General features: G+C 47.6%; 1 protein-coding gene across 12 annotated transcripts in view; it reads left to right on the top strand.

Annotated features, from left to right (window-relative positions):
• Positions 1-2,801: 2,801 nt before the first annotated feature.
• The window catches only part of TPST1 (tyrosylprotein sulfotransferase 1), a 33,691-nt gene continuing 9,023 nt past the window's right edge, over positions 2,802-27,469 (top strand). For 4 of the 12 annotated variants that reach the window (XM_072026134.1, XM_072026133.1, XM_072026128.1 and 1 more), the window contains exons 1-3: positions 8,210-8,370; positions 16,413-17,356; positions 23,881-24,079. In XM_072026134.1, coding sequence (XP_071882235.1) covers positions 16,512-17,356; positions 23,881-24,079 — 1,044 coding nt within the window. In that variant the 5' untranslated portion in view covers positions 8,210-8,370; positions 16,413-16,511. Of the gene's footprint in view, positions 3,117-8,209; positions 8,371-8,986; positions 9,158-12,326; positions 12,602-15,224; positions 15,339-16,412; positions 17,357-23,880; positions 24,080-27,469 lie in introns of those variants that run through there. The other 8 variants (XM_072026129.1, XM_072026127.1, XM_072026135.1 and 5 more) reach the window with 8 other exon arrangements.

Genomic DNA, 27,469 nt, shown 5'->3' with positions numbered 1-27,469 from the left:
AGAGGGAGGCGATGGCAGCGGTGTTTAGGTTGGAACCGCTGCCGATGCTGATGGAGAAAATATTTTCTGTTCCCACAGAAAGCAATCCCGCTGCAAAGTTTGTACTGAGCGCGGAGAAATGCTTACGCTGAAAAATTGGAGCTTTGGCCAAAGCACAGCTTAAATGCAGAGAGCACTTAGGGAACGTTTGTTAAACCCCAAGAACCTTTGCATGCCACGAACAAGAGTCTCCCAGTGTGTGTTGCTTAAATTAATTTCCTTGCATGTTAATGAGCTTTATTTTATTAACTCGTGTTTATTAAAACATCTGTCAAAGGTAGCTGAGATGCTGCTAAAGTTGAAAAAAAAAATTAAAATAAAGCCGGCCTGAGAACCAGCCAAAGAGGGCGAGAGAACATCTGAAAAGAGAAGGGAGAGCCAGAAATTGCTGGGGAAGGACTTGATGCAAACAGCAAAGCCGGGCAGGGAGGGCTTGGGGACACACGAGCAGGGGAAGAGCGAGCATCCTGATGGCAGCGTGGGCTGCAAAGCAATTTAATTCTCCCCCAGCCCCTCCTGCATCGCTGGCTGCAGCAGCGAGGGGGCCGTGCCCCTTTTCTGCTCCCCGCTCCTGGCTTTGCTCAGAGCCCAGGGTGCTGTGGATGGGTTTTTGTCTCCCAGCCCCAATCCTAGCAGCTTCCATGTGCTTGCCGTGCTGATGGGGAGTAAAACCCATGGTTGTGTGTCCTCGCACCGACAGCTTCACCGCCCAGCCCGCTGCGTGCCATCAGCCCAATCCCCCTCCTGCTCCAGACCCTGCAGAGCTGCTAAAGAAAAGCTGGCAGCGATCACCCCAGCCCTTCTCCTCTGTGGGGCCGGGCAGAATTTCATTGTTCATTTAAAAAAATAACAACAACAAAAAAAAAAACAACCCCAAACCAGCTACTGGCTGCAGGGCTCGTGGAGCCTCCACCCCAAAACCTCCCCGCAGCCATTCTCTGGGGACAGGGTGGCACGCGGGTCCCCAGCCAGAGCTGATGGCATTTCCCCCCCCAGCTCCTTGGCATTTTCCTCTTTGGAGACGGGATTCAAATACAAATCGGGTGCTGCTCCTTAAGCTGCAGCTGGTTCGCTGTTTCCTTGCTGGGTTTTTGTCCCGCAGTGCTCCCAGCCAAGTACAGCCAAGGCTTTGCTGTGCCCAGCCGCAGGTTTCCGTGCTGACGGGGTCAGGTTTGGGAAGCAGCAGCCCCCCTGTGATGAGTTCAGCTCGGGATGCCAGGCCGGGGGTAAAATCCCTTCTGTTCTGGACCAGATGCTGTCAAGAAAACAGATCTGAGAATCAATCAGAGCTGTTAAATTAATCCAGCTGTGGCTCGAGCATCTCCCCTGGCAGGGGCTGGCAGGGTTCCCCGCTCCGCTTTGGGTTCCTGCTGTGCTGTTACCCGACGGGTACCCGGTGAGCCCTGCAGCATCGCGGGTGGCCAGAAAACTTTGGGTTTAAGGGGACATTCACCACGGTGCCCCTGCCCCGGACCCTGTCCCACTGCTTCATCCCATGGGGACGGTGACCGGTGCCACCGTAGGGCTCACGGTGCCGGCACCCCCAGCCCCTCCTGGCCCCACCAGCTGCAGCAGGAAACCTCAAGCTGCTGTGTGGTGTTTTAACACACGGTGGTTGTTGTTGTTTTTTCTTTCATTCCAGTCAAAAAAGGTTATTTTTTCCCCCTTTCGTATTGTTCACTGATTTCCTTAGAAACCTCAGTGGACGCGCAGCGATTGAAGCACTCCCAGCACGGAGCAGGCGGAGGTGAAGGAGGGAGAAGGAAGCGCAGAAACCTGAGGGGATTTCAACCGCTTCCTCCCATCAGGTCTGCTCCTTTTATCCCCACAAACTGCTGATGCTGCGGAGCAAACGGGCTTCCCCGGAGGAGCCTGGGGCAGAAGAGGGACCGGAGGCTGGGGCTGGAGGCTCCTGCTTTGGGCCAACTCAAACACCCGGCTCTTGCCTGTCCCACGTCCTGGCTCCACGTGGGGCTCAGCGGAAAGTGGCCGGGCCCCTGCCCACGCGCTGTGAACCCGGGGAGGTTTCAGCAGGCGGGGAAGGTGGGTTGGATCTGAAGATCTAGGGCTGGAAATGGCCCCAAGATGCTCCCAAAGGCTGGCGGAGGGGTCCCTGCCCCACTCCTGGGGTGGCCAAATGCTGTGTGAAAGCAGCAGCGCAGCGTGCAGGTTGTCCTTGGTCTCCATGTGGAAACCATGCCTCGGTTTCCCCTCCTGCTCCAGAGAACTGGTGAAGAAGAGCTCTGGGGAGGAGAAGGAGCGAGCTCGCTGCTCTGGAAAGGCAGGGACAGAGCTGGGAAGTGGGTGAAATCCTCGTCTGTCCCCTTCAGCCCTAGTGCCAAACATTGGTCTGGTGAAACGCAATTTGGACAAACCTCCCTTGCACGGGATCGATGCCCCCCTTTTGGAAGAGCCAAAAGTGGCTCAAAAGGCAAATCCAGCCCCAAACCGCCCAGCTCACGTTGCTTCTTCCTGCTCGGGCTCTGCTTTTAGGGCTTTTCCCAGCCTTTGCCTGCAGTGCCGGGAGCTGGAGCCTTCCCTCCGAGCCCAGCTGGGCTGGATGCACCCCGCCGGGGGCTGGGGCTCGAAGGAAAAGAAGAAATATTGGGAGTGGGGGGCAATAGGAGGGGGTGCTGGGGGCAGGAGGGGGCGGGGGCCCTGTAAACTGCATTTTTTTTTGCTGGGGCCTCAGCAGAGCCCAATAGTTAATCATTAAAACATGCTTCCATGTAACTAATCTCTGCAGGACAATGAACTGAGAAATTATTTAACGCTGGTTAAATGGGTCAGAGCAGTCGCTATAATAAGTGTGCCTGGAGCCAGCAGGAGCTACCCGGCTCCTATAAAAGCGGGTGGAGAAGAAAAAGCTGGTGGGAGCGGAGCACCCGAGGACCAGCGCGAGGACTCTGCACGCCTTCAGCCCCATCCCCTGCCCGAGCTGCCCGCGGCCGGGCTGCAGCTCTGAGCAGGAATTCATTGAACGGCGGCAGTGTGGGGGACGGGGGCTGCCCGGAGCTGCTGCTGATGGGAGCCCAAATCACCCGTTTAAGTCGAAAAAGGTGAAATTTGGCATCACGGTGAGTTGGGATGGGTGAATCAGGGTGAGGGGTAGCACCCGGCTGCTGGTGGGGCTGGGGTTTTGCTGCAGCGTCGCGAGGGGATGTAGAGGGGGGAAATGAATGGGAATGGGGGTTCGTGGGCTTCGCTCGGCCCGTGAGCAGGGTGGGGATGCCCCGTGTGCCTGCCAGCCCCGTCCCCTGCCCTGCGGCTCTCCAGGAGGTGCTGAGCGCCCTTGTTTGTGGGCATCACTCGCCCTGGGGGCGATGTGTGCAGCTGCTCTTGCTGCCGGACCCTGGTGGGGAGCAGCTCCTGGCACCTCCAGGCACGCTGCGTGGAGGCAGCTTTCCGTGGCCCTTCGCTGTGCTTGCAAACGAGAAAATCAGCACGAGGATTTTCCGAGGTAACCCTCGAGGTAGCCGCTCCCTGATCCAGCAAGCGCGGAGCACGGCCCCGTTCTTGGTCGGGTCTCTTGGCCACAGCCATTTACGCCGCTCGTCTCGTGGTTTATGGCTCCGAGCTGACGTTGCGCTCAGCTGGCTGGAGCTTAGGTAAGAAATCAAACACAGACACTGGCAGGCTGCCTCCTGCACTCATCGGGGTCACTCGCAGCCACATTTTCGTAGCTGCTGGAGGAGAAGTCAGGGCTGCCCTGCTTGTGTCCGGCCACCCCGCGTCGGTGCTGCGCTGATAAAGGCGCCTGTGGGAAGATTTGGGAAATTCGGACTGTGAGGCAGCTCCAGAGGCAGAGGGGCTGCATCCCTGCTGCTGGTGGCCTTGGGGATCTCGTGCTGTGCCCCCTGCATGAGCTTATTTCCCCGTCTGTTTGTCTCCTGACCCCTCGGAGGAGCGGGGAGAGCGGCTGGGTGGGTGCACGGCAGCACGGACCCGGGCAGAAAATCCTCCTGGAGCCCCAGCCCAGGCTCTGCACCACCTTGTGCCCAGTTGCAGCACGTTAGGGGGAAAAAAAAATAAAAAAGAGAAAATTTGAAACCAACAAATGCTTCCTGTCACTGCCAGCTGAGCCAGAGGCTGCCCGTAGTGCCACAAGCAGAACAGGTGGAGCAGAGTGGGGATTTGTGCCCAAAATAACCCAAAAGGAAAGCCCTGAGCTATGGGCAGAGGCTCCTTGCTGGCTGCACGGGTGCAGAAGGTTTGGGATTTCATTTTGCAGCAGCGCCTTGGCAGGGGGTTTCTGCCCTTTCTGCTCCGTTTGGGCTAGAGGAGGACTTGTTTTTGCTAGGAAAACAAGAAATAGGAAAACAAGAAATATTTCTACAGAATGTCATGCTGAAGAACACGTCAATATTAGAGAAGACTGAGAATCAAGCAGGTTTCTGTGGGTCTCCTTTGGACGGCGTGACCCAGCTGGAGGCACGGAGCTGGCACAGGCTGAGCCCCAGGAGGTTTGGAGGCAGGGTTTTTCCCAAAATAAAGGTTTTGTTTCTGTTTGTGCACCAGGTTCTTCCCTGAGAGTTGCAGATGCATCTTTCGGTGCATTTTGTCCTCTGCGTTACTTTTCTACCCTAACGTGGGTTTTCTAGCTGCGGGGGGATGCGTTCTGGGGGTTGGAGCCGGGCATGGGGAGAGACGAGGTCTGGATTTTGCGGTGTGCCCACCGTCACCGTGCCCAGCTTCCCGTGGGATTATTTCTGGGGGAGGACAGGTCTCAGGTGCATCCCCTCCTGAGGACGCTGCCTGCCCTCGCTGTGCCCTGCCAGGAGCCTTTCAGGCAGCTCAGAGCACGGCGTGCCGCCTTCTCCTTTTAAAAGGGAAGAATAAATCATTGATGGAAACCAAACAGCGAGAGGGGCCGTGTTTGCCATTTGCTCTCCCCGACCTTGGCCCAAGGGCTCTGCTCCTTCCCCAGTGCGCCCAGCTCGGGACCTGGAGACACCGAGGGGAAAATGCAAAATGGGTCCGAACCCAGGGCTTTCCGGCAACCCCGAGGGGCTCTGCGCTTTGGCCCCTGCGAATGGGGAAGAAATCACTGATAGGATGGGACCCAGCACATACAGCTGGACCCCAAAGCAGTTTGTTTGTTTTTTTTTTGATTTCTGTATTTTTTCAGGGTGCCAACCCATTCTCGCCACGGGACAGTTTGCTTTCAAAACCACCAGGCTCGCAGGATGCGTCACTGCCCCCTTGCAGCCACAGCTCGGGGGTTGGAAACCTTTAATGCGACATGAGCACACCGCTGGTTCCCTGGCAGAGGGATTTTGTATCTTCTTCTTTAAGTTAAAATAATGTTTATTATTTTTTAAGATGCTGGAGGTCAGGAGCCTCTCCTTGCCCTGTTCTCCAGACCCAGCTGAGATCACTTCTCATACTCCTGGCATTACAAGTGAGCTGGCGGATATTTAGCTCATTGTGTGGCTGCCACGCATGGCATGGGCTCTGCTTTCCAGACCCAGGGACCTGCAACCTGCTGGGCATTTCCAGCCGTTTAAACTTCCTGGGGCACCCCAGTGCCCCCCAGAAATCGCTCCTGCCCCTTCGCAGGAGGGATCCCAAATTCCTGGTGCGATTTTTTGAGTGGATGCCACAAAGAGCGGGCACCCACGCAGAGCTCCCCGAGCATCCCCGGGCAGCGAGAGCATCGCTCGTGCCCATCAGCAGGGCTCTGCCTGCCCCAGGCAATGAGCTTCTGCCTAGCTGGTCCCAACGTGGGATTTTTTAATTTATTTTTTAAGAGAAAATCCCATGGAGGGGAAGGAGTCAGGCCCTGGCTTGTGCTCGGATGTTCCTGTGCAGGAGGGGAGCGCTCAGCCTGCGCACGTCCGTCGTGCCACATCGGCAGCTGTCCGCTGGCCAGGAACACGCGAAGGTGCCTGTAAATGTGAGAGGGGAGCGCTCGCTCCTGCCTTGAGTGGAAAAACAGCTCCTGCTGTATTCCTTGGAGCTGCCTACCCGCTGGAAAACCCCGAGGATGCTGCACCTCCAGAGCTCGCACAGCTGGGGAAAAAATCTCCCTGTGAAATGAATCCGGCTGAGGGAGGCGAGGCGGGGATATTCCTGGCACAGACGCGTTTCTGCAGGCGTGGGGGATGATCGATTCTCCGCCGTCACGTTCAGGAGGCGACAGGCACTGGGTCAGACCCAGACAGGGCCAGGAGCCAGGGCACAGAGCTGCTTTGGGTCGGACCCGGAAAAGTCCAGGCAGGGGGAAGGAGAAAGGTCTGTGCCTGGCTGCTGTAACCCCAGCCCCAACCCGGCTGGGATGCCGCTTGTAGGGGAAAATCCCTCCTCTCTCCCTGCACAGCCAGCCCCAAGCCCGGCCCTGTGCTCGCTGCCGAGGCACTCGAGGAAGAGGAGCAGCGATATCCAAATTCCGGGCACGGCTCTGGGGGAAGGCAGGAGCTGTGCAGAGCGAGAGGGAAATTCTTGGCATTCTTACGGCTGGGAAGGTGGAATTCAGGTGAAACACCACCCCGAGGTGGACAGCGAGACTTTGGCTTCTGATCAGCTCGCTTAAATTGAATTCAGGGCTTTTTTTTTTTTGGAGTGGACTTAGATCTACATAAACGCACTGCGCTGGCAGCTAGGGAGGGAAAACCGAGTTCAATTTTGCCCCCGGTTGTGGCAGATTTTGGGGCAGCCGTGCTGGGGAGTGCAGGTGTGCATGGTGTGGTGGGAAGGTGCTGGGGGGACTCTGCTACCTCTGGTGCTCAGCACTGAGGGGCAGAAGGGGGACACCGTGGATTATCCCCGGCTGGGAGCTGGGCTCTGCCTGCAGAGACCTGGCAGGTTGGCTGAGCACAGCTCCTGCCCCAGCGCTGATTAAAGGCAGCACCAGCCCCATCCAGCAGCTTTGGTTCCCCCGGTGGCTGTGATTTTCCCCCAGAGAGCCACGTTTTCTCCCCAGGGCCCCGTTTGATCACCGCGGGTTGGGAGCCGTGAAAGGGGACGATGTGCGTGAGTCACGGCTGGAGCTGTAAAAGGCAAATCGATAAAGCGACCTGGGAAGTGCTGCTTAATGGCTCGAGGCAATCTTACTGGAAATAGGACGCAGAGCGGTTCGTCCGTAAATCAGCGCTTCAAGTCCTGCCGCCGTCGGCAGCAGGCGACGTTTATTGCCTGAGATGAGAAATTGGAGGTGGATTTTAGCACCTGGGGGGGGGGGGGGATTTATGGTTTGTCCACGGACCCGGCAGCTCCCGAGCACATCAGAAGGCCCTGGGGATATCGGGTGCCCCTGGAAGGTGGTAGCAGCCCCTGCTGAGCATCGATGTGTCCTTGTCACCGTGGGGAGCAGGAGGCAGGATAAGTCCCCATCCCTATCCAGTGCCGTGTGGGTGGAAACCACAGCCTGGTGGGCTCGTAAAAACTTTTGGTGTGTGAGGAGGGAGGTGAGGGGCTGTCAGCACTTGGCTCACCCTGATGGGATCGCTCAGGGTCCTGATGCTCACTGGGCACTGGAGCTTGGGTCTCCTAGCTTCGTGGTGTGCCCCATGACATTGCAAGGGGAGATGGGGCAACAAGTCTGACCCAATTTTAGGGTTTTTGTGGTGAAAAGGTGACGTTCTGCCACGTGGTGGTTCCCAGCCTCGTTGCACTGAGGTCCTACTGCGGTGTCCTCAATACCAGCAGCACCCTGCTGGTGCTCGTTCCCATTAGCCAAGCCCCCCAAGCAGTGCTGTTGCTCCCAGCCTGCATTTTGGGGCTGCCACCCCATTAACTCCCTTTCCCTGATTAATTTCCCCCCCCCATGGCAAGCAACCTCCATTTCGGGGCTGCCCCGTGGGATCCCTCCTATCCCTGCGATCCCACGGGCTGTTTGTCTGCACGGGGCAAAGGCAGCTGGGCCAGAGCCCCTGCGCAGAAAGAAAAAATGCAGTTTTGGTGTCGGCGATTTAAAAACAAGCCCAATTCAGGCCCCCCCCGGACCCTCCACGTGTCGCGTCCCCCCCGCTGTTTCCCGCCACCTCCGGCCGCGCGGGAAAAAGCCGCGAAGTGGGCGTGGCCAACCTCCCTTCTTAACCCCGCCCCTTTGGCTGTCAATCATCGGCGGCGGCCCAATAGCGCCGCGCGACACATGGCGGCCCGCGGCCAATCAGGGCGCGCTTGGCATTTCCATGGCAGCCGCGGGGAGGGGGCGGTGGCGACCGGGAGGAGGGGAGGGAGCGGGGGGGGGGGGGGGGGGCGCAGCCGGTGCCGGTCCCGGTCCCGGCCCCGCTCCTCAGCCCCGTTCCCGTTCCCGGTGCCGGCTCCGTGCCGCCATGGTGCGGCCCCGGCCCCGGCCCGGCCCTGCTAGCGGCGGCGGCAGCAGCAGGGGTGAGGCGGGGGGCACCGGGAGGGGACCGGGAAGGGACCGGGGGACACCGGGGGGGGGACACGGGGACACCGGGGGGGGTCCGGGGTCGCTGCTGGGCGGCTCCGTGCGGTTCCTGCCCGCTTTGGGTGCACCCGGTGTTGGGGAGGGTCCCGGCGCAGCCTATGGGTTCGGGGAGGGGAGGGGGGGGGGTGGGGGGCTTGGGGGGTTTGACCGCTTTTTGGGGTTAAAAAGGTGGGAAATGGGAACTGGTTGTTTTTTAAAGGAAGGGTTCGGTGCGCCTGGGAGGTGCGCGGGGCTGCTTGGGGGAAGGGGCTGGAGGTGTGGGTGGGTCCGGGGGGAGCACAAACACGTCTGAATTTCTCTCCTTCTAAATATATATATATAAAATATATAAAATATATATTTATTAGATATATAAATGTGTGTATGTGGGGGTGATGAGGGAGGCTCACGGTTTCGGGGCAGCCCCCCCCGCACCGTGACAGCTCCAGAGGTTGCGGGGGGACCCCGCAATTTGGGGTAGGGGCGCTCGGTGCAAAAACTTGGAGATCAGCGGGGGCTGATTCGGCCTTTACAGCTTTTCGGGTTAAAAACAAGCAAAAAATGCGGGTTTAGGGCAGTGTGAGAAAAATGTCAGCAAACGGCACCGATGGTTGTTTGCGTGTCTGCGTGTCCCTGGGGTAATCCCAGGCCATTTTCATCCTCCTGCCCCTGGAGCTGCTCTGCACCAAGCCAGCCTGCGCCCAGCCCCGCTGCCTGCGTCCCAGCCCGGGTGCTTTCCCCCAGGTGAAGTGCTGCTTGTTTTTTTTGGGGAGGGATAAAAACTGCTGGTGCTGCTTTAGCAGCCTTTATTCCTGCATAAATAACGGGGAGAAACCCTGAGAAATCGGCTGGGAGCTGGGATGACTGAAAAGGGTGAAGATGGGCTTGGTGCTCAGCTTCCTGGCCCTTCCTTTGATTTCTTGCTTGGCCAAATATTGTGCTGGGGGTTTGCCTGCCAGTGCTGTCCTCTGACCTCGGCATCGCTCCGATGCTGTTATGTGCTGGGTAGCAAAGCGCGATGCCCAGCCCTGGGGGAGTCCTTGCGATGGCTGAGCTTGGGAGACATCAAAAATGCTTCCAGAATACCTAAATGATTTTTGGAACAGTCTCTTATAAATGAGTCGAGGCCGGTTTGGATTGCTTCTTCTCGTGGTATCCCGTGAATATTTCAGCTGTGTTCCTCGGTGTTGTGCTATACCATTATCGTCTAGCTGTCAGCTTTCCTATGCAATCTTCTTTGTGGTGAACAAACGCAAACGGCCAGAAACAAACCAGTGCGTTGAGGGAAAGCTTTTATGGAATTCGTGTAAGACCTTTCTTTAACTTTGACTTAGAAATATGCAAAGACCTGTTGTTGTATGCAGCAGCTTCTTAAACTATTTGATGAGCTTAATGTGGAACTTTCTGTAAGGAATATATTGCGTCTGCCCCGTCTTCTAAAAGTGCGCTGTTTTGAAGAGGATTCCTGAGAACTGTCAGGCTCTGCCACCCTTCCAGTGTGTGCTTTTACAGTGCAGTGCCTGAGAGGAAAATACATTCACAACTGGTGACTTGAAACACAGTGCAGATGGGAGGATAATTACTAAGAAAATTTTCTTTTCCTTGGATTCAGTCGTGGAAGGCTGGTTATCGACTCTTCAGGCGTTTCTCTGCTGGAATTGGAATCAGTTGAATCAAGATCAACAAGTTTTTGTGCATGGTTTGATTTTGCTGAAGGGAGGAACCTCTTACAATGTCTGTACCTCAGTCTTTTAAAATAATGGTAAGGGCTTTTGACCGTTTTTCGATTTCAACACTTCTGGTCCTTTGGCTCTGGGACATCTGCATCACATGGGAACCCATTTGTCTATTATTTTTTTGTGAGACGTGTATTAGGTGACTTTAGTAGTATATCCTTACTACAGAGTACATGGCAGCGGGAGGTGGCACCTCTGTATAACAACATCTAGAAGCTTTTTGCAGCTGTGTCTCGTGTGTACAGTGTGAACAGGGCTTGGAAGAAGAGCGGCTAAAGTCCAGCAGCTGAAGAGCCAGCCAGCTTTCTTTCTTGCTGCCTTCGGGGAAGCTTTTATGGGTATGTTTCTGCTTTTTTGAGCAAAGTGGCCTTTGGAGAGCTTGGCAGCCGGGAGCTGTTGGAGCTTCCTCTATGCAATGAAGTGCTAAGGCTGATCCAGATAACTGCGTCGAAAGAGCAGCGCCTGTTGCATCTCGCTCACTGTCTGCTTACCTTGTTGGCTTGGAGGTTAAGCAGATGCAAGGCAGCTAAATTGAGTAGCAAAAACTCCTAAACTGCTGTTATCCATTGTCACTCTCTTCTGCTTCTGACTGTGCAAGCAGAAATGAAAATACTGCTTGGACTTGCCAGTGTTCACCATGACAGTTTCTTCTTTTTCTCCTCTTGCTCCTTCACTCATTTCCTCCAGTTAATTACCTTCTTTAGCTGTGCCGCTGCCAAATGATTGTTCTCTCCAGTTTCCCTTAGCAGATCTGTACCACAAGCACTGGCTGTTAGGGCTGAATCTGGCAGTCAGGGCTGAATCTGGCAGTCAGGCTGCGGTTGTTCATCTGAAAGGTGGTGTCGCTGGAGTATCTTCTTGATACCACATGTATTTTCTCGGTATGGTATGGTATTTTCTTGATACCATAACTCTTGATTCTTCCACTCACCACTGTCCAACGCAGGGCAGAGGGTGCAAGGCTTCGAAAAGGACGACTGGAGCCTGGTAGCCTGTTGACACAGAGCTGAGAACTGTCTTTCTTCTCGAGAAGTGTTGTGGTCAAATGTGATGCGCATTTAGGTGGATGCAGGAGGGGGCACGTTGCACAGAAATCGAGCAGTGCTCCTGTACTTGCTGTTCTAGAAAGGGATCTGGTGGTCAGGATGCGAGCCAGAACCTCGAGAAGTAAAAGGCAGGGACAAACTAATCACTGAAAAATGCTTTATGTGTGTGGCTTTTCTTCGAGATGGGTGATGCAAGTGTTGCTGTCCTGTTTATTTAGCCTTGGAAAAATCCACTGGAAGGAGGTAGGTGATGGTCATCCCTCTTTGCAGTCTCCCAAGGGAAAGTGTGTCTGCTAGAGCTTGGGAGCGCTGCTTCGTGCTGCATGGTGATGGATGATCTTTTCTTCCCCAACACAACTTTTTCAAGCAACGACAAACCCCAAACTGTTTTAGCATAAAATACAAATGAATGAATTGCCTCTTTACTAAGCTAAAATCTTCAGCGTTCCTTGGATGAACTTTAGGAAAGTAGGTCTTGAGCTACTGCAGATAGGGGCGGGGGGGAGGAGGGAGCTGGTGTGTGCAGAGCAGGGAGACAAAGCAGTCATTTTGCTTTGTTCACATCTTCTTGGGGCTGACTCATCGGTCTGACTTTTCTGGAAATAAAATTCAGTTACAGGCACTTCTAACTCAGTGCTTAGTTGCACTTTCTTGTAATGAAACCTGTAGATGCAACTCTGTGCTATTTTTTGCACTTATATTTGCTGGGCATTTGGTTTAGTCTGTCTTTTGAAACTGGCTGCTAAAGGCCTTGTCTATCATTGTAGTGATCTTCAACTTCTGACTGTGGTGTTGTTTTTTCTGTCGTTTTCCTATTTTTATTAAGAATTGCCTGTGCTTTCAGCTGGAGTGGCAGCTTGCGCTCCTCAGGTCCCAGCAGGTGAAAACCCCACCATTTTTCAAGGCTCTGCTTAAACGCTAGCTGGGGACTGCTGATCGCCCTGCTGTGATTTTCAGACGCCGTCGGTTTAGTTGCTGTTAACAGCAGAACATTAATGACTTGTAATAATTCTTCAGGTTGACACTGATGCGATCCAGAGTGCTCGCTCATGTAGAGGAGGGAGGAGGTGGAGTTTGTTGATTTGTGAGCTGCTCGAAGGGCAGTAACTTCCATATGTCATACTTATCTTGAAGAGCCTTATGTGTAACCAGGGGCCCAGAAGGGAGCTTGCTAGCTTGTAGAACAGATCAGTTTGCTGAGAGGTGCCTTTCTGTCAGCTTCTGTTGGATTCCCGATGTACGAGGCCCCGGCCTTGCTACGTTTGGCGGCGGCTGCGTGCTCCAGGTACTGCTCCCAGGCAGAAAACAGCACGGAGGGTCACAGGGCAGCTTCAGCCTGGCTGCTTCTGCCCTGTCAGCCTTTGGCAGCGTGGGACTTAGCAAAAATTGCTGCACCAAATGAAAAGGTTTGTGGTCGATTGGTGTGTTTGTGTGTTTGTTTGTTTTTTTCTGGTAAAAAAAAAAAAAAAAAAGGTATATGGATCTGTTGTTTTTGTATGCGAGTGGTCAATGCTTAATGGTAATTTAGGAAACCAACTGAGTCTGCAGCACTTAGTGCATTCGGTGCTGGGAGTGAGCCATCGCTCCGCCTTGCCTGCCCCGTGGATGGGGTGTTCCAGCCTGCATTCAGCAGGCTTTGCTCTGACGCTGCTGCTGCTTCACCTCCCTTCTGGCTTTCACAGTGATATTCTGACATAAATGACCCAAGTAAAGCAGTTCATGCACTGAGAGGCTTTCCTTAGTGATCAGCTACCTAACTTTTGCATTTGGGGAAGATTAGGGGCTTCAAGGGATAGGTTTTTATTAGTTTGTAAGTCAAAGAAAATCTTTGGTTTGGTGTTTTGTTTTTTTGGGTCTTTTTTTTTTTTTTCTTTGGAAATGAGTCTTATGGCATTTACTCAAACTGAATAATGTTGGGGATTGTATAAAGTGTAAATATTTGCACATCTTGTATGCTCTGCAGCAAAATCTGTTCCTGTTGTGCTAGCTCTTTCTGCAGAAGACTTTTAACTAAATCATTACTGTTTCTAAGAGCATTCAGAGAGATTCTGTGTGGTGTTTGCTAGTTTTAAGCAGCACAGTTTTCCTTCCTTAATTAAAAGTTAGGTGTGCATGCTGCATCTGCTCAGGAGAGAGACTTTCCGCTTTTCAGTGCTGTGCAGCTATTGACTGAATTGTGTGTGTATATGTGTATTTTGTGTGTGTGTGTGTGTGTGTATATATATGCTTTTATTTTTTTGAGTGCTGTTTGGAGGGTGTTCACTTAGTTTTGGGGGATTCTTTCTGCGGATATCCAGGCACTTAAATTAAAGCCAAGGCCAGTGGCTGGCAGGCAGAATGGGGCTTGGTGTGGCGGAGCACTGCTGCCACAGGCGCCTGCCGGCCCTCCTGGGCAGCTTCACCTATAACAAAACCAATTGAGCCCCAAATTCCAGTTTACTTTGGGTAGCAAAGACCAATAAGCTGAACTTCGAGCACAGTATTGCGACAGCCGCCGGTTGGAATCAGCTTTGTCAGCGCCTCAGGGCCGGGCCCCTCACAGCGCTCCCAGCCATGTGGCGGGGAAGGCAGCGGCCAAGCAGGGGACGGCCCTGGGGGTATCAGCTTGTGAATCCTGTCACAGACCGAGCTTCTCATGGAGGAAACACTTCAGTCAGTCGTGTTTCGGAACGGGGTCGGCATCGGTGTGTGTGCAGGGGTGTGTCGTGTGTTGCTGACAGAGATGGAAAAGTGTCGAGGAAGCCAGTCCTTTAAAATGTTGGCGGTACCTCAGTCCTCGGAGCGCCTGGCAATTAAAAGCATCTGTGATTCATACCATTCAGTGAGTTATTTCAGCCCTGAAAAGCAAGCCCATGCTTAAAGTATCAATTAGAGTATGAATTTCATTGGAATTTGGAGAGGAAGAGTCAGTTTTCGGACTACTTCCTCTCAGAAAACAACAGAGTACATGTAAAAGAACAGTCTATACAGTAACTGATACGGATGGGAAAATAAAGGTTGGCGTGAACACCGCAAGGCACCTGGGCAGCTGAGGTGGCAGTTTTAGGTAAGCCAGGGCTGAACATAATCCACTGGTGTTGGCTGCAACTCATGGCGTCTTCCTAAGTCCTTCTTACCAGTGCCTACATTGGACAGCGGACAGCTCTTACATCTTTTGTTTCTACTTAAACCTTTTATTTGGTCTCACGTACACGTTGGCAAGTGATCTAATTAAGTCTTTGGTTCTCATTTCATCTGTAAAAATAAAAATTATGCGTAAATAATGCAGTTTTAAGGAGTCCTAAATGAAAACTATCATTAGTGAAAAGCCTTGTTTTCATTTTATGTGTCTTGGGGTTTCAGACTATCTCCTTATTACAGCTTGGAAATCTTTTAGAGTTAAAATTAAAAAAAAAAGTTTTCTAAAATATTTAGTAATAAATGTAGTAGCTGTGCAAACCCTTATATTATATTACCCATCTGATTTGTTTCGGGATCTGTCATTGTAGAAAATAGTGCCACAGCTGTTTGAAAGTAGCTTACAGGAGAACAGAGGTGGCTTTTGTTGTGGCAAGTTCATTTTGTTTCCCAGCACTGAAGTGTCATCCTGTCACCAGGTAATCGTAGCTGCTTAAATTGTAGAGTAGGGCGTGGAATTAAAACCATATTATTGATACCTTGTGAAGTAGACATGTGGTCATCCTTGTTTTGCCATCTTTTTCCCGTTTTTTTTATAAGAGTTGTGAGGGTTTAAAACAAACTGAATAATTTACATGTGATATTATAGAGACGGGAGATTATACCATGGCAAATAGGTTAAATGCTTTTTTTACAGTATGTATTTCTGCTCCATACTATAAATACGAAATGACTTTAACCATAAGCTCCATGAAGACGGGCTGCCAGGGTGGCTTAGGAAGCCAAGTTGCCTTACTGGTATTGCCACTTGACTTTTAATTTGCTACCTGGGTACTCACCGTAAAGCTCTTTGTGAAATCACAAAATACTCAAATTCTAAACTTCAGAGCGTTACGTTTTGTTTGGTGCGGGAAGACTGGTGCTGTCATACCAGCAGAGGTGCGGACTTACCCAGATGAAGTAGAAGCTAAAAGAAATAACGAGCCTACCAGCCCTGCTTAAAAGGAGCACAAACCTTATCTGAAGGTAGAAAGCAGCATGTACTTATTCTGGGAATGCTTTATTACATGCAAAGCTTTAATTCTTTTTGCTTGTACGCTGATGGCAAACAGGATTGGTTCTTCTTTCTTCCCAATTTATTTAGTTTTTAGTATTTCAGCGGACGTTTCTCTGGAGATCAAAATGCTGCGTAAGATGTGGGGGGAGAGGTTGGCTTGTTTGCTTGTTTTTTAATCAATGGAATGATGAATAATTTGGTCTTATTTTTGAGAAAAATATCTTTAAGAAAAAAATAGGTGAAGAAAACAAGGTAGGATGAAATCCTTGGTTTTCTATATCTGCTTTGCATCATCTCAATACTGGGATGGATTAAAACTTTCAGTCAGCATGGGTTGACTCTTTTGTTATTTAAATCACGGCTGATTTTACTTTTAATCTTGGATTCTGTTTATAGTTTTTAATGGTGATACGTTTCTTTCATCAAAGCTTCTCTTGAAATTAAAATTGAAATTTACTCGTTGCAGACTTTTTCTTCATTGCATAAAGCCCATGATCAAAAAATGGAGAATCTCAGTCAGGGTTGTTTCATAACTGTGAAACATCTTCCATCACCTCCTGTCTTCTGAAGGAAATGGAGCATGTCAGGCAATGCTGAAGATAATGTATTTATGGACAAATGTGAAAGGGGGCAGGTCTTGTCTTTTGTCTTTATTTTCTCTGTAAAATCCTCGCTTAGCAAAGAAAGGTGTTTTCTTAAGAGTTGTTTTTTTCAGTTTGTAGAGATCCATATAAATAATGGCTTTCCTTGACTGAAAAGTTTAATGGTAGTTATCCAGTGGTGGAATTCCTTTAAATATACTGTTACAATGCATCAGAGAACTATGAAAATAGCAACTATAATCGCCGGTCTTATTATGTTTTGTGTTGCTGCTATGGGTAAACAAGAGTACTTTTTCTTGTGGGGTATTTGTGTTTAGACATAGCCTTTTGTGGTCTTAATGCAACACCAGGAGATGATAATTGCATTGAATGCTGTCAGATGTTTCTGTTGCTGATTCATCATCCAGTTCTTAACAAAACTCTTTTTTTTTCTCTCACCAGACATTAACTTATTTTGGATTAGGATCTCCATGGCACGTGAACTAGAAAATAATCCAAACTAGAAGGTCTTGTTATTTTGACGTGACAGATATTATCAAAATGGTTGGAAAACTCAAACAGAACTTGCTACTGGCATGTCTGGTGATCAGTTCAGTGACAGTGTTTTATTTGGGCCAGCACGCGATGGAGTGTCACCATCGAATAGAGGAACGCAGCCAGCCCGCGAGGATGGAAAGCGTGAGAAGCACAGTAAGAACTGGTTCCAATGTAAATGCGAATAAAACCTTTGCTTACAACAAAGACATGCCTTTAATATTTATTGGAGGAGTACCTCGAAGCGGCACTACTTTAATGCGTGCCATGCTTGATGCTCACCCGGATATTCGGTGTGGAGAAGAGACGAGGGTCATCCCACGAATTCTGGCAGTTAAGCAGATGTGGGCTAGGTCAAGCAAAGAGAAGATCCGGCTGGATGAAGCTGGAGTCACAGATGAGGTTCTGGACTCGGCCATGCAAGCATTTCTATTGGAAATCATTGTGAAACATGGAGAGCCTGCACCGTATTTGTGTAACAAAGACCCTTTTGCTTTAAAATCCTTAACTTATCTTGCTAGAATTTTCCCCAATGCCAAATTTCTTCTCATGGTACGGGACGGTCGTGCATCTGTACATTCCATGATATCCAGAAAAGTCACAATAGCTGGCTTTGACCTGAACAGCTACAGGGACTGTTTGACCAAGTGGAATCGTGCTATAGAAACTATGTATAACCAGTGTATGGAGGTTGGTTTTGAGAGGTGTATGCTGGTACATTATGAACAGCTTGTATTGCATCCTGAAAGATGGATGAGAACTCTCTTAAAGTTTCTTCGCATCCCATGGAACCAAGCAGTGCTGCACCACGAAGAAATGATCGGAAAAGCAGGCGGTGTTTCTCTTTCCAAGTGAGTATGCACGTTCCTCTTTTTATCTCGTACCTTTTTAAAAGGTAAAAGAGTACCTTTGGCATATTAAAGTCTGGTCATAACTTGGTTTCAGTGTTATGTTGCTAGTGGTGTCTTGGAAAGCTGATTTGCAATGCAGATTATATGCAAAATAATAATTGTTAACTAATTATTTTAATCTCTTGTAGCACCCTCTGAACAGTTGTCCTGATAACATGCATATAGGGCATGTGAGCTGGAAGTTAGTTTCAGTGTAACTTAAATTTGGATATCTGATATCAGCCTTTCTTCCAATATAGCTTTGCTTTTTCTTGTGCCCTAAATAAACCTGGGCTGGTCTTGTCTAGACTGGCAGTATTCATCCTAGCAAGATCACCCATCAGATTTGAGGAACTTAATTATTGTTGTCAATGCAAGAATGGCCCTTGAGTTGTATTTGCCAAGAACGTACTCTTCCAGGAAACTTGAGAAATTGTTCCAACAAAATAGAAAGCAGAATTGGCGTGCTTTTCTGTTGGCATGTGCTCCTAAAAGGACATACACTCTGAATAAAATTAACCTTGTTGTAGGCAAATCTCTCGGTATTCTGTCACGCCATCTGTGCATCTGACCTAACTACTTTCAGAGACCGAAATCTATCTCTGATTACAAAGCTGAAGTATTGTGAAAGGAGAAAAAAACAAACGAACAAAAATCCTTTATTTATTCTCCCATTAAACTACCAGCTCTTCTGGTTTCTCTTCCAGTTTTACAGCCAAGTTTTTGAAGTATGGGAGTTGGTTGGGCGTTACAATGGGGAAAAGGTGTGAATGCTTGAATCTGTTTTTTTTTTTGTAATGACAGATCTATCTGCCAGATTGCATGTCACTTTAATTTCAAAAATAAAAAATAAAAATAAAAGGCATATCCTAGCAGCAAGACATCCTCAGTTAAATTCCTTGGCTTCTGCATTTTGAATATTTATCACCGACCAAGTGCTTTAGAGTAACAGAGGTAGCTTGCACAGCCAGCAGTGTGAGCTGTGTGGAGACGTGTCAAACTGTTGAATACACAGTGATTATTTTTCCTTCTTTTAAAGGTTTTGAGAAATAAAGATTGGTAGATCTTGTTTAATGCCTAAGGAAATGGCTATTGTGTAGAATTCTTAATATAATAGAGGGGAATATGGTTGCAAGCACATCATAAAATTTGTTACAGCTATCAAGAAGGCATCTCAACTCGTTTTTTGCAGTATTCTTGTTAGCAGATTGAAGCCTTCTGATAGTGTAACCCTGGAGCAGTGTACTCTTGGATGTCTCTGCATTCTGTGTCTGTGCCTGAAATTCTCTTCAGTTATCTGCTTTATGTTACTGCTTCCCCGTGGCAGCTGAGGGGGGAGTAAACTTATTCTTACTGCCATAAAAAGGTGGTTGCCAAGTTCTGCTAAGTGTCCTGTAAAATAACTATGCAGAATGCCATTTCCAGTAAATTATTACTGCCTTACAGCTTCCAGATTTGTATTTGTAAAAATTAATGGACCTCTAAACTATAAAACTCAGTAGCCCTATCGAATTCACACAGTTTCAAGTAGTATTTTGTGCTAAATCTGGTGGAATGGGATGTGAGTACTTGAGAATGCTTGTTCGTGTCTGTAAAAGTTATGAAAATATAATGTTGAAAGTAAAATGTGGCTTTGTGAATATTCTTGAATCAGACTTTCAAATTCAAGAAAAGAGACTCAAGGAATTTCAAGACAAACCCATATGAAAATAATCTTATTTTTGTGACCCTCAGTTCAGTCTGTTCATGGAATTCTTGATGTTTTTATTATCTCTTGCAAGATGATATGTGAAAGTAATTTATTATTGCAGAAGGCTTTGGCAATAGGGGAGAAATGGTTTATTAATGTTATGTCTGTATTGTTTCTGTCTAATCAAATACCCTTGAAATGCAGGGTGAGATTTGTTTTTCGGTTGCAAGGGACCTTTATAATTTGATAATGACTTCAGTGACTCAGTCTTTTGAGGCCTGTAGGGAAAAAGCCCAGCGTATGTGAAATTCTGGACCTTGGATGTCTGTTTCGTGTACATACTGGGAGCTCAAGGCCCCCAGTTTGATCCCCTTCAGCCCCTCACCTCTCATGCACCACCAGGTGCCCCAGGCCAGGGCTGCTGTGTGCCGGGGTCCCTGCCCAGAGCAGGGGTCCCAAGGAACACGTGCTTCCTTGGAAGGGTCCTGGCTGCGTAGTTTACCCTGAATTTCAAAGGCTGTGCCACAACTTACCAGGTTTTGGCAGCTGAATGCCTCTCAGTGGACTTGACAGGAGGGGGATGCAGTTGTGCTCGGCCTGTTCTCAGCTGCAGATGAGTTCTTTATGGCCTTGGGTGCGATGGGCCATTGAGTTCCAGGCTCAGGTTCCATCCAGCCTTGTTCTCTTATGGCTTAGGATTTCTCTTTAGGCTTCCCGGGGAATCCTCTGTGCTTCGTAGTGTGAGTATTGCCTTCTTTTAGCAGAAACAACCGAGGCTGGAGCAGCAGAGCTCTGTATTTGGGCTACTAGCTTTCTCCCACCTGACCTTCCAAAGGACAGAGCTGCAGATCACCTCAGATAACGCAAGGAAACCCAAAAAAGCAGTGTCTGCTACATACAGCTCTGTCTTCTCACAGAGCTGTACTTCACCACGTCTGGTAGCAAATGCTTCAGGCTGTTCCGTAATGGTGTATTAAAATCAGATCGCTCAAATTATACTGCAGCTTTCCCTGGCAGGAAGAGCACATTACAAGCACCAAATCATCTCTGTTCGAGTGTGAGCTTCCCTTAAAAGATACCAACACACAGACCTAGCCTCTGTAGCCTGGCAGAGAGAGTAAGAAGACCTAGGTGAAACTAGCTCCCCTGCTGGCTGCAAGGTATCAGGTAGGGTAGAAAGCCTCAAAAACTAAGTGAAGAATGAGCTGCTATTATAACCTGCAAAGGCAGAGGTATGTGTAAGGACTTGAGAGAACGAGCAGAGAAGCCTGCCTCGGTCATCTTCCACTTAGCTCTAGGACTTTTTCAGACCTTTCAGACTTCTCAGATCCCTTTGGTATCCGCTTCAGAGCCGTGACACCTGCTCAAGTGAGGCCCAGCATCAGGATGCCCAGAGGTGTTATAACAGCTGGAGGGTTTTTGAAAAGAAACTGGCTATTTGTTGTCTATAAATTTGTAAAGCCACTTCACGAAAGTGACCATGGTATCCCTTAAAGATCTTTACAGTGATGTTATATCCAGTAACAGAAAGTGAATATTTAAGAATGTATTTTTAACTCATTTGAAATCAAAACTGTTTTAGGTGCAATCTGTATGAGATGGAATGAAGCTGTAGGTCAGTGCAAGGTGCTTTTTTTTTTTTTTTTTTTTTTTTACAGCTGTGTCTAAAATGTACGCGTGTGTTATTTCTCTTCCAGAGCTAAGCTAGCCACCAAGTGACTTGCAGAGCCCTTCAGGAAGCGAGCTGACTCCATTTGCTCTTATTCCAGACTCAAAAGCGCTTATGCAGAAATCTTTTATTAGCACCATTAGGAACTGAGCAGTTTGTATTTAAGCTTCTGACTTCATGTCTTCCCCTGGCTGCTTCATTTGAGGAAACCGTTGGCTGTTGTCATTTCTTCTATGTTTGCTTAGTAATCCCTGATTTCTTTTGCTGCTGATCCAGCCCTAGCCTCACCGTTGTTTAATTTTACTTGGTATTTCCCCCCCTCCTCCTCCTCGTTTTGTTTCTTACCCAGCTTGAGAAACACTGCAGGGGTTTTAAAGATGTACACCGCAGACCTTGTAGTAGTGCAAAACCTGTTGTTTGAAGTAATTGCCAGCGTGGCTGTTCCAGGAATGCATGGCCAGGCTGCAGGCTGTAACTGGTATTGTTAATGTAGCTCCGGCATTTGCCTCCTAACTGAAAACAGCTGCGGTGACCACTGGTGCAGAGAAATGTCAACCCTTTTATAACAATTTCTATTAGGCTTATTACAAAAATAGCTGTCTAGGCAAAATTGCTTTAGAATACGCTGCTTTTAATATATACCTTGCTTTCGTTTCATTCTAGTACAGATGTAGAAGGATGTGGGGTTAGCCCTGTGCTCCGTGCTACCAGCTGCAATCAGAGCTCAGTTCCCTGCAGTTCTGCAGTGGAACCTTGCAGTGCTGCCAGGCCGCATTTGCCATGTGCACACATAATCAAATTTGTCGAGACTTGGTACGTTTACTTGTTTTGCTTTGTTTCTTCTTTTTCTGTTTGTTTTCTTTCCCTCCTGCCTGCTCTCTCTTCCCTCCATATTCCTCAGATATTCTTCTGGTCTGAAGGATCTTTTCCAGCAGTTGTTTTACTTTTCTTCCCGTTGTAAGTGACAGGACAGTAAAAGATGTAGACAGGAGACCAAATGTGCTGCAGCATATTTTGAATGAGTGCCTAGGAGCAGATGAGCCTGGTTGCCTGTCTCTTGCCACCAGGAAGTGTTTTGTGCTGAGCTTTTTCTTACCAAAGACTGAAATGACAGCGGTCAAAGCATAAACACTGACGTGTGCTTTTACTTCAGAACAAGGTATCCTGACCCCCAAATCCCATTCTGGGTTCTTGCCTTTCTTTTTGAGCTACTAAAAATGGTTGAGGAGCGTAAGGCTTAAATTCCTGTGGTTGTCCTACAGTTTTTTTTGTCGGGTGCTTACTCATCAGCTTCTGTTCAACACCTTTTTGCAGCAATCTGCGAAGGCCCCGCTTGCCAGGATGGTTCCCCCCTTGGTGATCATTTCCCTGTCAGGTTTGTTGTTCGTGCTGGTCGTGTTTGAAGCACTCCAGCCCCTGACCTTCCAGCACTGTGTGACTCACTTCCCTTCTGTATCCTGGAGAATTTTAGCTCTGATGACAAGTAAAACTGAGTAAGAAGGTAAAGGCTGGTGTTAAGATGAAATTGAGCTGATGACTGGCGGACGTGCGTATGTGTTTGTAATCTGGCTTTCATCGCACAGCGCAGTAAGCACCTGGGCTGGATGCCCTGTGCTGCTGGATTAATGCTTGCCCCCCTGTGCAAGGGCTCTTCAGCCTCTTTGTTAACTCATCAGGCTAATGAAATAACTGATCACACTTGCCACTTCTGAGGGCTGCATGACTTCAGCTTCAGGCTTCTTGTCTCAGAAAGTGCTGGGAATATTTAAGGAATGTCTTTCTCAGGATGTGTTTTCTCGTACTCTGCCTGCTGTGTAATTCTGAAGAATGAGCTGCTCGAGCATCACATTTGAATCTCGGTGTTCTCATGCTTTGTTTCATGCAGATGAGGTACTGGCGTTATTCTTTGTAGAGTTATTCTGCTTTCAAGTATACTGATTTTGTTTTCTGGGTGGTAGAGCTTTTTGTGATTAAATTCTTCATGACTTAAACAATGCCCAGGAAGGATGATGACTGCAAGTGGCTGTGACAGCTGGATGCTCAGCATCAGACTGTGTGCGGGTTTATCCAGCCAGTAGGAGTTACTGACACAGTGCTGTACCTTACAGCATTACTTACCTAGCACATGTAAATATTCCTTTAGGCATCTTGTATCTACAGATCTGATGTTAGACTGCCATAGAAGAAAGACAAGCCCTGATATCCCAAATGCATCTGCATTTTTCTTTCTGAGTTCCAAAGAAAATTTGGAGAGCCTTAGATTACTCAGCCTGCTCTGAGAGCTGCTGGCCTGTTTCAGAAATAAACACAGTAAGGAGGTTTTAAGTTTTCTAATCTAAAAGAAGCAAGGAATATGGGAAAGCAAATTGATGCCAGATTTCTTTAAAAACAAACAAACAAAAATCCCACAACCAGACCAGGGTACAAGAATGAAAGACTTGAGGACAGTTGATTAAATGAGCAACAAATGGGTTGTTTTCTAAATAAGGTACATATGACACTTAAGATTACTCACTTGCCTTTCTTTAAGAGCTGTGTAATGAACAAACTCTCCATCAGTTATAGGGATGGTCATAAAAATATGACTGCAGTCTGTATCTTTGTCACCTCTTTAAAAAGAAAAAAAAGTGTCTTTCATTTGAGATTTACATTAAGGTGGTGTAATATTCAAAAGCGTCTCTGGAAATGTTATTTGTCCTATTCAAAAAAATGAGTTTAGTCACAGGGATTATCATTTAGAATACAATTTTCAAGAGTAATTAAGCCAACTAAACAGCTAATGTGGGAGTATGTCAGTGGGAAAACAGCTTTATATGTAGGTGTGTGCATACTTTTCACTTAGCAGATATTTGGCTTTCATTGCTCTCTTTATGTAAGGAACTTGCTTCAGCACGCTCTCTGTGAAAGCCTAGAGCAGAAAGCGTGCATGGATGTTGTACCAATTATTCTTCTTTCAGCTGTACGTAGTAAAACTGCACTTCCCCCCACTCTGTAGGAACATGAAATTTTGAGAGGGAAAGAAGAGGGGAGGAAAAAAAAACAAAACAAGCTAAAAGTCTTCCTGGTAGGAAAGGATCAGATATTGGTTGGGGATACAAAATAAAACCTTTCTTTCTCCCTCCACAGAGTTGAAAGATCTACTGACCAAGTCATCAAGCCAGTCAACGTGGAAGCGCTGTCGAAGTGGGTTGGGAAGATACCTGCTGATGTTCTGCAAGATATGCCAGTGATCGCGCCCATGCTGGCCAAACTGGGCTACGATCCCTATGCCAATCCACCAAATTATGGGAAGCCAGATCAAAAAGTTGTGGAAAACACAAGGAGGGTAAGATATTTATGTGCGTTTAATTTATTTACCAAGTGGATGTGAGCTATAGAGCAGAAGATCCTTTTTGAAGTCCATTCCTAATACGTTTTTGTACTTAAGTGATTTGTTTTCCTTGCTGAGTGGGGGAGAGGGAAGGCTTTTGTAGGACCATGGGCACTGGAAATCTGTCTCCTGCTCTTTGTGTTCCATTTGGTTCCTCTTCCTTCCTGCCAACCCCAGGCTTGTGCTGTGTTCTGTGTGTAGCTGAGCCTCTTGAGAATCATCGGGATGGTTCTGGAAAAAAGCTTGCTTTCTCGCCCGGTCATCAAACTTGATTCATGAGCTCAGCTTTTTATGCATGAGGGTTGGCAGAAGCTCTTTCACAAAATTGTTCCCAAACACTTGGTAGAATTTGAAAAGTGACCCGTGGAAAATAGCCCAAGATGACCAAAATGTCAGTTTTTCCAATTCTTTGCTGTCCTTTGTAGAACAAACAAAAGATGCAAGAAGGTCTGGCGCTGATTAACCTAAACATGAGGATTTTAGTCTGAGCTTAATGTTGGAATTTGAATAGTTAGGCTATATAACTGTTTATCCCTGGAGGTATCCATTGAAAAGCTTATTACCATTGTTTGAAATAAGAATTAATTAACTTTTCAATTCTGTTCATTTGAGAATGTATACTGTATTAAAAGAAGGTGACTCTTGCTGCTGCAGCAAAGTCATCACTGGAAAAACTGAACTCAACAATGTGAAGGAACTGTCGCTAGCCTTCTGATATTAAAAATTGGTCAATGTACTTTGCTAATGGGCTGGATACTAAAAAAACCTGCATTTTGTGTGGTCTTTAAACATTTTGTATTGTCTCTTTTTAGAAGTCCTCTCTGAGAAACTTTCATTAAGCAGTTTGATCAGTGTATTAGAGGACGATAGGCTTACGATTGTGATAGCTGTTAGCTCAGAATAGAAGAGATTACCCCGTATTCTGGAACAGCTTATGGCTAATGTTTTGTAGGTTTTGTGGTACTAATTGTTTTAAAAGGCTCACAGGCAAGCTAACTCTTCTGTACTCAATTCAGCCCAATTGCAAAACAAAAAAAGGTGTTCAATACCTCTTCAGTGAGCCTTGAAAACAAAATCGTCACATATCTACCAATACATACTGAAAATAGTGATCGGGATCCAAATTTATATTGTATTTCAATAATTTAACATTGATTTTCTCTTCTTCCTGTGCAAGACAAACTCAATCTGAGTTAAGTTTAACAAATTTCAGTTGTTTTCTGTTGGGTGGCTTCCTGAAATCTCTTTCATTTCAAAATGCAAGATAGAAATCAAGGCAACAGACAAAGCCACAAACGCACCTTAAAAAATTGAAGCCTAATTTAAAAGCCTGCAGTGTATTTTCACAAGTCTGCTTTGAAGCATAATTTGTTTACTAATGTTTAAAAATGGTGTTGAAAAACTGGAGGCTATTGCTATAAAAGCCGATCCAAATATTGCAAACATATGGAATGATGTTAATATTTTGACTGTCATTTAGTTTTAGTATCTTTTACTTACAGCCCTAGTCTCAAGGTAGCATTTAAAGTATGTTGTTAGTTCTTGCAGTACCCAGCACACGTTTTCCCCAGCCACATGTTCTTTAACAAAACAACCATGGATATAAGATTTGGCCACTGGTTCTGTCTCCGTCACTGGTTGCACTGGTGTCCTGAGTCCCTAGGGTGTCAAGTTGTGAGGCTTCCCAGCTCCCAGACCTCTTTCCTTGTTCGGTTGCCTCCTTTTTGGAGCAGCGGGCTCAGCAGCCCCTCCAAGGTGTCAGGCTTCCTGGCCATCTTGCATAGGAAACTGCCAAAATGCTGGCCTTAAACCGAGGAGGTTTTGAAATAACTAATATTCTGCTTGGTCATCAGTGGGAGCTGACTCAGTTCTGAAAAATGCTCTTTGTTTAGTTTCCCCCACAGCTTTTATTTGATTTTATTTGGGGTTGGGGGGCAGATATTTCGAAACATGCTGTGTTTAAGGTGGCTGGGAAGAGCAGGAAGGGACCTGTGATGTGTTTGCCCCATCACAGACAGCACTTAGAATGCCACCCTGTGGATTTCCACTTCTCTTTCTTGAACATGCGCTAATTTATTTCTTGCTACTGTAGCTCAGAGAAGAAGGTGTTTATCAAAAAGAATTGTATTTCTTGATCTAGATTTCCCAGCCTTTGGGAAATAGGAGCTTGGCAAGTCGAGTGTGTTATTGCATTCTCTCTCAGCTGGTGAACTTGTAAATTGCTTTTTGCTTTTGTTCTGGCTGTCTCTTTTCAGATTTCTTCACCTGGGTTGGTTTTTCCGAGTTTTGTACTGTATGTGTTGTTGGAGATGAAGCTGTCCAAATAAAATATTTCCAGTTCTTCAGTACATAATAAGAATATATCTAAATCTTGCATGCAACTGTTTATTGCTTCACTTTGTTTGGAAGCTCTTCTATTATATTTGTAGTTTGTGGTCGCTGAGAACTTTAAACCGAGTACAGAACTCACATTTTATTCATTGAAAACAGATTTAGAAGAAGTTTGGACTTCTGAAACCGAGCTGTATTGTGTTAGTGTGGTAACCCCTTAGTGTGACGAACTTGAATTAACGCTGAGTGCTCTGACATTTGCTTCTCTTTACTCGTGCCATTGTTTCCGAGCCAGTTTGGGATGGCATGAACTAGAGCTTGGGATGGGAGAAGTCTGGCAAGCAGAAGGTGGTGGTATGGGGGCAGGACCGGTGTTTTGGGGTTTGTTTGTGGAGATGGGGAAGGAGTTGTTCTGTGCTGGAGGGGTATGTAATGCTTGTTTGTGTACGTTGTGACAACAGGGTGGAAGCCCAGCAGCACCCTGGAATTACTGGCAGGGTTGATTCTGGCTCCACCTAAAGATGGAACAGCACGGTGTGATCCAGTTCATTGCTATCGGATACAGCAAAAAAAAAACCAGCACTCGGTTCTCGCATTGTTACAGGGAGTTCTTGTTTCGTGTGATTGGGAGCATTTACATACATTGCATACAAAAACATAAAGATAATTGGAATAAAAAACAAAAATTGGGCAAGATGCAAAATAAATTCACAGCTAGAAAGCCTCGTGAATGCTTTCAGTTCAGGGTTTTATGGCCAGGAGCTTGTATATGGTCCAATTGTGGAAGATAATTTTAAGAGATTCAAAACTGAAGCTGCAAGATGTCTTTATTCTGTAAAGCTGTGCAAATTCTACTTGCGTTACTGCATTTATACTCCACTGCACCAGCTGTAGCAACTACGCTGTGCAAAATCAATCATTTCTTGGAAAGACTGCAAATTAGATTAATGCTCAACGGTGAAAATACTAGTTGGGAATTTCAAAGCTGCTGCTCTTAGTCGCTAAAATAAGAAG

Source organism: Anas platyrhynchos, chromosome 20 (assembly GCF_047663525.1).
Source record: "Anas platyrhynchos isolate ZD024472 breed Pekin duck chromosome 20, IASCAAS_PekinDuck_T2T, whole genome shotgun sequence".
Taxonomy (NCBI): domain Eukaryota; kingdom Metazoa; phylum Chordata; class Aves; order Anseriformes; family Anatidae; genus Anas; species Anas platyrhynchos.
This window is presented reverse-complemented; position numbering and strand designations above follow the sequence as displayed.